This window comes from Panthera leo, chromosome E2, assembly GCF_018350215.1.
Source record: "Panthera leo isolate Ple1 chromosome E2, P.leo_Ple1_pat1.1, whole genome shotgun sequence".
NCBI classification, from domain to species: domain Eukaryota; kingdom Metazoa; phylum Chordata; class Mammalia; order Carnivora; family Felidae; genus Panthera; species Panthera leo.
The window spans coordinates 43,175,001-43,188,377 of NC_056693.1; the positions used below are offsets into that span (position 1 = coordinate 43,175,001).

General features: G+C 50.3%; 1 protein-coding gene across 1 annotated transcript; it reads right to left on the reverse strand.

The window, feature by feature from the left end:
• Positions 1–3,685: 3,685 nt before the first annotated feature.
• On the reverse strand, positions 3,686–8,793 carry LOC122208886 (dipeptidase 2-like). The gene is made up of 11 exons (XM_042920342.1): positions 8,769–8,793; positions 8,132–8,395; positions 7,671–7,797; positions 7,277–7,406; positions 7,051–7,192; positions 6,687–6,756; positions 6,393–6,569; positions 5,920–6,004; positions 5,235–5,310; positions 4,121–4,256; positions 3,686–4,027 (listed from the first exon to the last, which is right to left on the reverse strand). Exons 2-11 carry the CDS (start codon positions 8,350–8,352, stop codon positions 3,770–3,772), a joined length of 1,422 nt encoding a protein of 473 aa, XP_042776276.1. The 5' UTR covers positions 8,353–8,395; positions 8,769–8,793; the 3' UTR covers positions 3,686–3,769.
• Positions 8,794–13,377: the final 4,584 nt, after the last annotated feature.

Here is a 13,377-nt window from a genome sequence, read left to right on the forward strand (position 1 = left end):
GTATAATTCATTGTTTTCTGCAGAAAAAAAGCCCTGACACAGGGGAAACTGATCTCAGAACTGCACCTGGGTGGCGTCTGGGCCTCCTAGGCCTGCATGAGGTCCTACCAGGCTGAAAGGGGTCTATAACACAGACTAAAATATGAATTGCCCCCTTCTGTATCTGTGTCTGTCAGCTGTTCTCCCACCTGGGCTCCCTGATAGGTGGGCCTCCCCTTTTGGGTGCCAGAAGAAGGGCCTTGACCTCTGGCCACTACTGCCTCGTGTCCATCACTGCTCCCTTCTCATGCCTAGTGGTTAAGGACTAAGTCTGACCCTGCTGCCTTCAGCTTTGGCTATCTCAGAAGAGAGGGAGAAAGAGAGGGAATGTTTATTCTGGTCTCATATACCAAGCTGACTTGCCAGGGGAGGTCTTCATTTAAGTGATATAAACAATATAGTGAATGATGAATTTGTTAATTCAAAACTTTATCAAAAGTTCAGAAGTATTGCACATACAGCTGTTTCCTGTAATAGTCTTAGGTGAAAGTAGGGAACATAATGTTTATAATTGATTTTTTAAGTTTATTTATTATTTATTTATTTATTTTAAATGTTTATTTATTTTTGGGTGGGGGGAGAGAGGCAGAGAGAGAGGGAGACACAGAATCCGAAACAGGCTCCAGGCTCTGAGCTGTCAGCACAGAGCCCGATGTGGGACTCGAACCCATGAACTGAGAAATCATGACCTGAGCTGAAGTTGGATGCTCAATCAACTAAGCCACCCAACTGCCCCTATGATTGATTTTTAATGTTATTGAATTAATAAATAAACACCATTTCACATGTCTGATTTTGGTTGACTAAGTAAATCAGAGTTATACTCTTCCTGATAACTGGAAATGTTGGGCAAAATATAAAAAGGATCTTCCTGAAGACATCAGAAAGTTAAACAAGATATTACAAAATTACTTGATGAGGATCCAAGGAAAGTGGAAACCTAGAGATGAGCCCAACTTTTGGGCTAGTTCTTCTACTAGGGGTGTGGTGCTCTAAAGAGGCAGAGATTAGTGTCCAGGGTCCACCAAAATAAGGAGAATCCTGATGAACACTTAGTTTTGAGTTGGAACACAAAAAAATGTACCTAGGAGAAAGAATGAATTGGAATTAGGGCCTTCTACTCCAGGTCTGCAGCAATTCTGGTTATTAAGCAATTGTCTCTCAACTCCAGATGCAGTCTTCTGTTCTCAGCTCTGTGAGGCTGGGGCTCAAACTCTTCCTATTTTTTAAATATATTTTTAAAGTTTACTTATTTATTGAGAGAAAGAGAGAGAGGGAGGGAGAGAGAGAGAGTGAGCGGTGGAGGGGCAGTGAGAAAGGGGACAGAGGATCCAAAGCAGGCTCTGTGCTGACAGCAGAGAACCCAATGTGGGGCTCAAACTCTTGAACCATGAGATCATGACGTGAGCTGAAGTCAGACAACCAACTGAGCCACCCAGGTGTCCCTTAATTATATTTTTAAAGTTTATTTATTTATTTTGAGAGAAAGAGAAAGCACGCACAAGCGGGAGAGGGACAGAGAGGATCCCAAGCAGACTCTGTGCTGTTAGTGTAGAGCCCTATGTGGGGCTCAAACTCACCAACCGTGAGATCAGGACCTGAGCCGAAATCAAGAGTCAGATGCTTAACTGACTGAGACACCCAGACACCCCTATTTTTTTTAATGCTTATTTATTTTTGAGAGAGAGCGAGAGAGATTGGGCAAGAGAGGGGCAGAGAGAGAGAAAGACAGAATCCCAAGCAGGCTCCTCACTGTCAGTGTAGAGCCCAAGTCCGGGCTCAAACCCATGAGAACCAACTGTGAGATCATGACCTAAGCTGAAATCAAGAGTCCAACACTTAACTGACTGAGCCACCCAGGTGCCCCTGGTGCTCAACTCTCAAAACCACATTTCCTAGAAGCCTAGCTGGTTTCCTGTTACATTCTGTCAATAGGGGCAACAGAGCAAACTGAAAGAGGTTTTCCTGTTCCAACAGTGACAGTTGGCTGCAGTCTGCAACTTCTGGCTGTCATCGAGTAGCCTTGCCAGCTCACGTTTAGAACACTTGCACCACCTCACAGGGCCCTGTCCTTAGAGGTCTGCTCCCTAGCAACACAGGGCCCTGCTGTAAGCTTCTATCTTCTACCACCTTTTCCCATTTTTCCCCTAAATGGACAGTGAGCTGGATCAGCTCCCCCTGAAAGGGTCTGTAAAGGGACTAAGGCCATCTCAGAGTGCTATTTAATCCGCCCAAAAGAAGTCAAGAAAAGAGGGAATAGGTAAAATGAATAGAAAACACTATTGGAACTTTCTGAGTACGCTGCAGAGTACAGCCAATTTGGAGGCTGAGGCAAAAGGAAAAATGTGTTCCTATATGTTTTTTAAAAAAATGTTTATTTATTTTTGAGAGAGAGAAAGCATAAACAGGGGAGGTGCAGAGAGGGGGTGGGGGGGAGACAGAGTCCGAAGCAGACTCTAAACTGTCAGCGCAGCGCCTGACTCGGGGCTCAAACTCACAAACCATGAGATTATGACCTCAGGTGAAGTCAGATGCTTAACTGACTGAGCCACCCAGGTGCCTCATGATTTGTATATCTTCAATTTCTCACTGTGCTTTTATTGGTCTGAAAATGTATTACCTTCACTTCATTTTTGAAGAATATTTTCACTGTGCATAGAATGGAACATTGGTAGTTACTTTCATTCATCAGGCTAAAGATATTCCACTGTGTATGGATTTCTATTATTTCCATTAAAACTCATTTGTCAGTTTTATTGATGTTCCTCAAATTAATATAACTTTTTAAAAATATGACTGTTTTTAAGACAATCTCCTGTCTTTGTCTTCTTGCAGTCTAACTTTAAAGTACACAGTTTGGGGCTATTATGAGCAGCACTGCTTTAAATATTATTTCGTATGCCTTTTGGAAAACCTATGTATGCATTCCCGTCGCGATATATACCTGGGGCAAAACTGCTCAGTCATGGGGTATGCATAGGCTATTAGTATTAACTATTATTTTTATTAGCCATTATCTATTATCATGTTATTTATTATTATTAGCTGTTGCCATGAGTATTAACTCTTAATTTTGGCTATAATTAACAGAGTTGCTATTGCCATTAATTGCCTGGGGGTAAGATAGTGTGGTTGTCTAAGTAGCTTGTGCCTCTCAGAAAGGAAGTCCCTGAAGGGCAGGGCAAGGAGTGGATCTACATCCAGGGAAATTCAGTCATTGGAAGCCCATGTACTATCCTGTAGCCTGGCATTCTGGGCTCTATCCAAACAGGAACAAAGATCATTTGTGATCCAGGCAGGTTCCTTTCTTGGGAATATGAACCAGAGTTCCCTCAAGATCCCCAGGTGGTGGTCAGTGGGTCAGGATGTGGACTGAGGTGAGCTATTGAGAGGCATCCCAGAGGAAGGTCCACTCTCCCACAGCCAGAGCTACTCATTGTCTTCTTCTAGTGCTGAGCCCAACCATCTGGGCCTTCTCAGGCCATGCTAGTGAGACTCAGGTGTTACTAGAGTAAATGGTGGCTGAACTGCAGGTTCCTCCACCAACTACCAGAATTGGGAGCTGGCACCACCAGACCCCGCCACAGAGAAGGACACTCATGCCTGTTTCCATGTGTAAAACATTTATTTTCAGGAAATGTGCCTGTCTGCATGATGGGGGTGGGGGGTGGGGGAGGGCAATGTGGGGTATCTGCAACTGCCATAGTAACATCTGGTAGGATTAACTGAGTCACCAGAGCCACAGAATGAGGACTGAAAAGGCAGCAATAACTGTGAGGCTTGGGGCCACGTTGGGGGAAGATTTTGACAATAACTGTTTAGGTGAACACTTAGGTGCCCAATGTGCCGAAGTCTCAGTTAGTTTCTGGTCTCGAGCCAGACACCGTGTCTGAGGCAGACGTGAGAGAACAGAGCGGCAAGAACTGCCCAGCTGCTCATCCGGGAATTCATCCTCCAAGGGGCTTTGCCCCTTGCTTGTCTCCCGTACCTGGAGGTGGCAGTCAGTGGTCAGCAGCTCACACAGAAGCCCCAACACACTTGCTCAGGCCCCTGCGCTACTCTTTTGTCCAGCCCAGCATACCTGTTCCACCTGTCCAAAGACCCGCAGCAGGTTTCCACGAAGGACACCCTGGAGCTCTTCCTCACTCCAGCCACGACTCAGCAACTCTTCTATCAGAACTGGGTATGTGGACACGTCCTCCAGCCCCTGAGGGAACCTATATGGTCGTGAGCCAGTCAGCTGTGGAACCTCAGCCCTGTTCCTTGTTCATGACTCAAAACCATAGCCTTATGTGTCCAGGGACTACTGAATCCCAGCCCTTGTCTGACACGGGAAATGGATACTTGGAGAGAGTAAGTGATTCACCCCTGTTCTTCATCCTGCAGAAGGAAACTCCCAACCTCTTTGAACATTCATAAAAACTCATCAAATTATACTTTTTGGATCTATGCCTTTCACGGAATGCAAGGTTTTCCTCCATTTATGAAAAGAAGAAAAGCTTTTATTTATTTATTTTTCAGTTTATTTATATATTTTGAGAGAAAGAGAGAGACAGAGCATGGACAGAGAGAGAGGGACAGAAAGAGAGAGAGAGAGAGAAAGAGAGAGAGAGAGAAAGAGAGAGAGAGAGAGAGAGAGAGAGAGAGAGAATCCCAAGCAGTCCCCGCACCATCAGCACAGAGCCCGATGCACAAAGAGTGAGATTGTGACTTGAGCTGAAATCAAGAGTAGAACGCTTAACTGTCTGAGCCACCCAGGCGCCCCTAGAAGGAAAGCTTTTTAAGACCCAGCTGTAGGCAGAGGAGTTGGTCAGTCCACACCAGACCTTGCTAAGAGTCTGCTCAGAAGCAGTGGGTCAGCGGCACTTGGCTGGCTCAGTAGGAAGAGCATGTGACTTTTGATCTCGGGGTCATGAGTTTGAACCTCATATTGGGTATAGATATTACTTAAATAAATAAAACTTAAAAAAAAAGGCAGTGGGTCTGCTGGAACTAAGGGTGGGGCACTAAAGGTGGGCAGATCATGACCTAGGGGTGGGACCAATGGGTCGCAGACAAACAGAAACACACTCTGTGTGTGGGAAGATGCCAGGTGGGCCTAAAGTCCATGAGGATCACAGTGTGGTGGGCATGGTGACTATCAAGGCCCTACTGTGGCACAGCTAGCCCCAGAGAAGCCCCAGAGAAGCACTTACCCTTTAGCCCCATCATAATCTCCACCAATCCCAATGAACTTGGATCCAATGACTGCCTTGATGTAGTCAAAGTGATCTGGGGGATGAAGGGTCAGCAGTGTGGGGCTTCTAGGACGGGGGTGAGGTGGGGACTGGTCTCTACTGATTCCCCTTCTTGAAGCCTGTAGGCTATGGAGGCCAATTCCTTCATGGCTTGGCACCCAGTGTGCCAACTTGAGGAGGTAGATTCCAGTTGGCTCTAGACTGGAATTTAGATTTGGAGTGGACCCCAGTTGGCCATTTCTCATTCAGGATTCACCTTGCCTCCAGTCTCCTTTCCATGGGTGTGGAGGATGAGAGATGGATAAAGAATATAACTGATAAAGACCAAAGAGACTTAAGGGGCTGCCCAATCCCTTGGCCAGAGGCAGGGGCAGGGAGCTTTATGAGCCCCTAGAGAAGCACAGATGGTTAGCACCTGGGCTCTATGTCTGACTGCCTCCTTTCTACCCATCAGTATTGTAGTATCAATTCTGTATCTTCAGTTCCACATGGCACCAAGATGCTTTATACTGTCCATCATTGAATTTTTGGGCACTGTGTCTACTGCCAACAATGAGTCAGACCACTGGGGCTGTTCTGAGGCCCTCCCCCCAAGGCTTCGGGCCCAAATCAGAGCTATTCAGAGAGCCCAGGTAGGGCTTACCTGCCACAGTGGACACATTGGCTAACAGGTTGCACTGCAGCACCCCCGCTGACAAAGACACCATCACGATACCACCATTCTTCTTCTGCAGGGGTGGACAAATGGACAATCAGCTTGGCCCCCAGAGCAACCACCTGCCTCTAGGCTCCTGTGAGGAATGTGTTCAGCTCTGGTTTTGAAGTCAGAGGAGACTTCACCTTTCTACACTCTAGGATTACGTGAATGGAGGAGTCTCAGCTCTGGTTGGTGTGGAAATGTCTTGACCATTGGGGGGCTTATAGAGTAGAGGAGTATTTACCACTTAGAACCCCCCACACCTGGGTTCAAGAATCCACGGGCTGTGGACTGTGGGTTTGTGAGGGCAGAAGATGTTCAGCCTAGGGTTTGAGGAAGTTGAGGGAACAGGGGTCAGGTTCAAGGACTCCTGGTTTAAACCTTTTGTTTTAGGTTTGAGAGTCAGGGTAGTCTCTCACCAGAAGCTGCAGGATGTCATCAGGAATGTTCCTGGCATTCTTGCACACACCCCGGGCAGCTGAGTGGGAGAAGATCACAGGTGCCCGTGACACTTCCAAGGCTCGCCGTGCCACAGTGTCAGAGACGTGGGACAAATCTACCATCATGCCCAAGCGGTTCATTTCAACCACCACTTTCTGCAGAGACAGGTTAGGGAAAGGGCGTCAGGGGTGCACATGTGCGTGCATTTATCTGTAGGAACTGGTGGGGCATGCACATTCATGCGGGGCGGGGTATGGAATCAGGGTCCTCACCTCACCAAAGCTGGTCAGCCCGCTGACACTGCTATAGAAGGGATGGATGCCCTTAGATGAGCTCTCTGCCCTGCAGGATGGCCAGGAGACAGTCTGAATGGTGGCCATGACTTGGCCACAAGAGCCTACTGACCTCTCTATACCTGCAACCCCTGGAGCAAGAGTAGGGACCCAAGTTGGGCTGGGCCTGGCAGGAGGGAGTCCCTACTGGGATCCAGTTTTGCTTTGCAAACCCCTGCTCCCCCCCCCCCCCCCCACTCCAGGGTCAGTGCCAGATCCCAGGGGTAAAGCTTGGTCTGAGCCCCAGTGTGATCTTGGGCAGATCACTGCATCAGTGGGTGCATACCATCTGCACTGTGCTCACCAGGGTGTGTTGCAGGTGTGAGTGAGCGTCAGGTAGCGCACACCCAGCACATAGAACGTACGCAAGACGGAAAGGCTACTGTCCAGCGAGTGGCCACCCTCCACACCAATGAGGCAAGCCAACTTCCGTGTATTGTTCAGAGCTGGGGGCAGGTAGGTCAGATGATCACTTTCAGAGGCTGGGGTATCTCAATCAAGTCCCTAACACCCCCCACCAGTCTACCTACCTTTAACTGAGGTCACAAGCTCCAACTCAGAATAGGAGGCACACATGCGGCGAATGAGGTCAATCTGCTCCAGGGTGAGGCGCACAGCATCCCTTTCCTGGGTCTCGCATGGGACGTAGGCTGACCAGAACTGGGGGAAGGCCAGGGGTTGGAGCTCCCTGGACTTCTCATAGCCTCCACAGCCCACACAGCAAATGGGGTCACATGTGATGCATTGCTTGTTTGGTGGTACTTGGATGCCCACCAAACTGGTTCACTGCAACCCCTGTAGCCCCCAGCATCCATGTTGTAGAATTTTGGGGGGCCCTATGATAACTGAGTTTCCATGTGACTAACTCATGGTTTCTGGGGCCCCAACACTCCCTCTCAGCCATGCTGTGTGTCCCTGTGATACCTGGGCACCCACGAGACCGTCTCTAAGCCTGTCCAGGCTGGTCTGGCCATGGCTGAAATTGCGCAGATTAACATCCTGTAGCCTGTTGCCATAAAACTGCCTCAGGACAAGGGGCATGTCATTGTGGCTGGAGGGAGAGCAAGGCAAGGTCAAGTCAGGGGGAAATGGGTGGGCTCCTTAGACCTTGGGATTAGGCAGGACATGGGGCCAGCAATGGGGGGGGGGGAGGATGTCCCCCACACCACACTGTCACAGACTATAGTAGGACCCCTCGAGGCCTAGGCTGGGGAGTTCCCACCAGGGAGGGAGTGACAGAGGAAGGGAAAAGGCACCCACGGATGATGGGAGAGTGAATCCAGGGGTGATGTGAAGGGGCTTCCTTAGGAGCCCTGCATGAGGACCTCTAGCCCTGCCATGGGGTCGGCTCAGTCTCCACCTGCCCCCACATCGCACTTACGCACCCGTCCACGAGAGGGAAGTCTCGCATCAGAGCCCGCGCGCGCTTCCGCAGACTTGGGGTGCTGGAGGTGGCCGGCGTAGTCGGGGCGCTGGGGGTTCCCTGAGCGGTCTGGGCGCGCGTTAAGGGCGGCGGCAGCGGCGGCAGCAGCGACAGCAGGAGCAGCAGACGCAGCAGAGGTCGCCGGCAGGGCGGGGAGGTACCATCGAGGCCCAGGGGCCGCATGTTGCACGAGCCGGACAGGTGGGCAGGGGCCGGTCTCGAGAGCCTGAGGGGGCGACAGGGGCAGAGGGCGACGATGGAGTCCCGACCGTCGACTCGGGTCACGCGGCGGTGCGGTCTTGCAAGGGGAGAACCGAGTCACAGGACCTCGGACCCAGCCGCGGAAAGCCGCGACGCGGAGCAGCTTGGCCGCCAGGCGAAGGCACGCCCTCCCCTCCCTCCGCCCCCCTGCCCCAGCCTACAGGGCTTCACCAGAGGGGCGGGCTTTCTGTTCTTACCCCTCACCCCACTCCCAGCGCTCTGAGGGGCTGACCCAGGTTGCTCTGCCTCTAACCTTGTTCTCCAAGAGAGGCAAGGTTACTCCTTTCAGAGTGTAGCCCTGGGCTCTGAGGCCTCTGTCATCAACATTATGTCCCCACCTGCCTGCATCCTGCACCGGCCACCCTGAGGGCTGCACGCAAGTGTCTCTGGGCTCTCGGTTTCCTGGTGCTGAGCCATGTGGGGGTGGGGGTGGGGGTGGGAGGAGGAAGTCTCTGGAAATGAGGGGTTAACCTTGTGGACTTTGCATTCAGGAAGAGGCCCTCTGCCCCTGACCTCTCTCTCCCCTACTTTACTCCCTTGCCTGCATGTCTGTCCCCTGGGGACTCCAGCCAGAACTGGGAACTGTCAGGGGTGCCCCTACCCCTGTCTTCCCCCGTGTGTCTCAGGAAAGACCTCCCTCCTCAGGAAATGCTAGTGCTCCCTACGGTCTGAATGGAGGGACTTTTGGGACGTGAACTGAGCAACCATCTGGGGGGTCAGGGACAGTTTACTGAACAGAGCAGGAACTCAGTAAACTTTATGAGTGGAAGGAAATTAAGTCATTTTTAGGTCAGCATAGCACCCTATCCCCCATCCCAGCAACATTCCTCCCAGAGCTGCTGGCTGAGCTGTTGGCTAGGGTCCCTCCTACCTCAGTGTGGAAGCCCCATCTTCATTGAAGTCAGAGGTATGGGTCCTAAGGAAAGGCCTGGCATTTGGGTTCCTCTGAAGGCCCCACCTCCATTTTAGCCTCAGGCCTTCACCCTAGCTGCCTTCTCCAGGAACCACCTCCCTTCACACACCTCACAAATGGGGATGGCATCTTCTGGAAGCTCTGCCACTGAGAGGCTTCAGAGTTTCTGACCAAACTCCTTCATCCCCAGCCTCCCAAGGTTCTGCTGTGAACCTTGGCACCCCCTGGAGCTGCTTCACCTTTGGAACCTTTTCCAGGTGGCAGGAGTGACCAGCGCAGAGGTAGTGACCTAAGTCTGAGGACTAGAGACCTTAGAAACCATCCTAGAAAGGAAATGAGCAAAACTTTTCCAGAGCTACCTAGGAGGGGACAGGTCCCAGCTTGGGTATGTTTGAGTGTTTGGGCATGTGATGGTGTCCAGTGTCCAGGGAGTGGCACTGTGTTGAAGGTGGGTCTACTCTCTGACTACTGCAGCTGCAGGGGTCTTTAGGCAGCCCCACTACCGGAATGTGAGTCCCCTAGGGTGTGTCTGTGCCCTGGGTGGCTGGGGAACCCAAACTCAGACTGGTCTCTCTCCTCTCTTTCCCCCTGATGCTGGTCAGCAGCCCCACGTCCACCCACGCAGCCAGCAGAGTGGAGAAAGGGAGGAAAAACTCTTGGGTCCTCTGATCTCCAGGGCAAAAACGTTGGTTTGGGGGATGAACAACTTATCTGTTCCACTCTTGTTAGCATCTCCCCTTCCCCCCCCCCCCCCGCGCCCCTAGGAAGTGGGGAGTATAAACAATGGGGAAGAGGTAAAAAGTCTATTCAAATAAATAGCTGCTGACAGAGAAATGAGAAGGGAGAATTTAGTTTTTCGAGTTTTTTTTTTTAAAGCTTTTCTCCAGGGGCCAGATGTCTTACACCCCAAGACTTGGAAGAAACTCTAGCCCAGTAGAGACAGTCTGTGTTGAACCATAGAAAGTGGGTATCATCTCTGTAGAAGATTAGTTATGCGGCACGATTTTTTCGTAATGTTTAACTTCAGTCTTTAAACAGGCTGGCACTGCTAGTCATGGCCTTGAAATGACCGTATAAAGTCAGGCACAGAAACACAGACATACCCAGACCCTTATACACTCAGGGACATGTGCATACTCTTACTCAAGTAGCAAGCAGATTTCAGCCATCTGGGTGGCCTGTTCTCTTTTTGACCTTGCCCAAGACCGTCTGTCTGCTCTGTCCTGTGGAGGAGGAAATAAGTACACACTAGCAAAATAAGTACACACTGTCTGTGGACAGACCTGGACAATTTGGGGAAAGAGCATGCTGGCTATGGACAGAAGAAGAAACAGGGGAGGCAGGGAAGCCCAGGGCCTGGCTCCAGAGCTGACCTGAATGTCATCTGTGATGCTTTCCACCCTCTGCCCACTTCTCTCCTTGACAGCATCTCCATATCCTTCTGGTTCAACCTCCAAACATCTACCAGTTGTGTCTCTTCTTCATTCCCACTACCTCTTCCCCAGTACTGGTAACCTTTATCTCTTATCCTCTCCTGGTGTCCCCACCTCCAGTCCTTTCCCCAGTGTGCAGTCAGACATATCTCTCTTTGAAAAAAAACTTGTCGTCCTCTTGCCTAAAGTTCTGCCATGGCTTCCCATTGCTCTTAGGATATAGGTTTCCCCACTGGCTGCAATCAGAACTTTCCCATGAAACCTTTCATAAATCAGAACGGTGTAAACTGATGGTATCCCTGCTTTCCTAAGTTTGCATTATGCCACTTTGCTTTTACAAAAGATCTACTTTAGTACTTGTTTTTGCCAGTCAAAAGAAATCTGAAGAGGATTTTTGCTTTTAGGAAGAAAGCCATTACCATACCAATGTAGGTCTGGCTACCACATTCCATTATTTGGCTTTCAATTCCTGGCGAGTGTCCCACTGGCCTCTCCAGTCTCAGCAAATGGCACAAATCCTCTTTCCCCCCTGCTTCTCTTGCTGCCTACTACCACAGGGCCTTGTTACGTGCTATCCCCTTAGCCTCCACCTGGTGGGGCTGTTGAAGCAGGGCCAGCACAGGAAATCTTGACACCAGGTAGGGGTATGTGAGTAAGCACCTTCTCTTTTAATTCTTCACCTGTGCAGTGTTTACCTAAATCAAGATCTGCAGAGGAGGCAGTGGTAGAAACAGGCTTCTGCTGGGACCAAGCTTAGTACGGTGGCAGAGCTGACCCACCCCCTCTGATCTCCAGTGTATTACAAGAATATGCGAGGAAGAAAAATGGCGACTGACTGGTAATCACACAGACCACTTCACATGCTCATAGTGCAGGGGAATGGGGTGGGGGAGCTTCCTCAGTATCCAGCATTGCCCAGGTGATGTTCATCCTCATTCAGGGCTCCTTGCTCCTAGAGACTCATGCTGCCCCTGCTTCTTTCTGGGTGTTGCTCTGGTTCCATTGGCATGATGACTGACATAGCCAAATTCTCAAGAAACAGCAGTCTCCCTGGCCAAAAGACAGCTTGGCCACCATGGACACACATCCTCTAATCACAAAGCTGAGGCTACCTTTCCAGAAGTGACCAACAGCTAGCACATTTTCCTTCTTCAAAAGGCAGCCACCATCTACTCTGCTAGAAGTGCAGTAAGCCCTAATGCATCTGTGTTTCCTGCTTCCACCTGGCCTTCTCCCAAATCCCCAGCTTTGTCTTCCATGTCCTTGCCAGCCTTTCTGCCCATCTCGGGTCTCTTGCAGCCAGGCTCTGCCTGACTTCAGGCAGTATGGAAGATCCAGTACACAAGATCCCCAGAGCAAAGTCACAATGGTGTCTGACAGGCTTTAAGTGTCTGACTGGGCTGCTTCCTGGGACCAGATATTCTGGTGTTTTAAGTGTAAAGTCCACAGGGCTTGGGACTCTTGTCCTGCATGCTGTCCCATGTTCTTGAGGTAGTGCATCAGCTGGGGGGAGGCTAGAGGGGCATGAGGTACAGGAGATCTACTGAGGAAGATCCTACAGGGCATCCCTGGGATTCAGATGGCACCTTCTGGACTGTGATATGCAGTTACCTAGAGAGGGGGACATATCATGGAGAACTCTAATCCAAACCCTCTTTGGTGACTTACCCTCTTCCTTCCTTCCTTCCTTCCTTTCTTTTATTTTTAAGAGAGAGAGAGAGAGAGTATGAGTGGGGGAGAGGAGTAGAGGGAAAGAAAGAGAATCCCAAGAATGTTCCATGCTCAGTGCGGAGCCTGACAAAGGGCTCGATCCCACGACTCTGGGATCACAACCTGAGCCAAAATCAAGAGTCAGACACTCAACGGACTGAACCATCCAGGTACCTCTACCCTCTTTAAATTTTTTTTTAATGTTTGTTTATTTTTTGAGGGGCGGGGGAGAGAGAGAACATGCATGCAAGCGGGGAAGAGGGAGGCAGAGGCAGACTCCAGGCTCTGAGCTGTCAGCACAGAGCCCAATGCAGGGCTTGAACTCATGAGTCATGAGGTCATGACCTGAGCTGAAGTCGGCTGCTTAACTGACTGAGCCACACAGATGCCCCACCTCTACCCTCTTTAGAAACAGGAACATGGGGGCACCTGTGTGGTTCAGTCAGTTAAGCATCCGACTCTTGGTTTCGGCTCAGGTCATGATCTCATGGTTTGTGGGATCGAGCCCCACATTGGGCTCTATGCTGACAGTGCAGAGCCTGCTTGGAATTCTCTCTTTCCTCTCTCTCTGCTCCTAACCCCATACTGTGTGTGTGTGTGTGTGTGTGTGTGTGTGTGTGTGTGTGTGTCTCAAAATAAATAAACATTAAAAACAAAAATAAAAACAGGAACATGGATGAGCCTCTCAGATTGCTCTGGTTCAGGTTTGCTGGAACTTCTCTCTCTCTCCCCCGCCCCCCCCACCCGCTTCGCCTTCATCTGCCTCCTCCTCACAGAAGTCTGCAGCGGCTGGCCTGGACGAAGCTGGGATGTGAACTCAGTGAGGCCATGACCACCATATTCTGGCCCCTAGTACCACACCTGCACACAACAAATGTTCAACCAACATTC

Excerpts from the sequence above, each read along its gene's own strand:
- LOC122208886 (XM_042920342.1), bottom strand. The coding sequence starts at position 8,352 with ATGCGGCCCCTGGGCCTCGATGGTACCTCCCCGCCCTGCCGGCGACCT. Across the intron at positions 7,798-8,131 it reads GACTTCCCTCTCGTGGACGG|CCACAATGACATGCCCCTTG; the intron begins GTGCGTAAGTGC and ends CTCTCCCTCCAG. Across the intron at positions 4,257-5,234 it reads GATTATGATGGGGCTAAAGG|GTTCCCTCAGGGGCTGGAGG; the intron begins GTAAGTGCTTCT and ends ACGACCATATAG.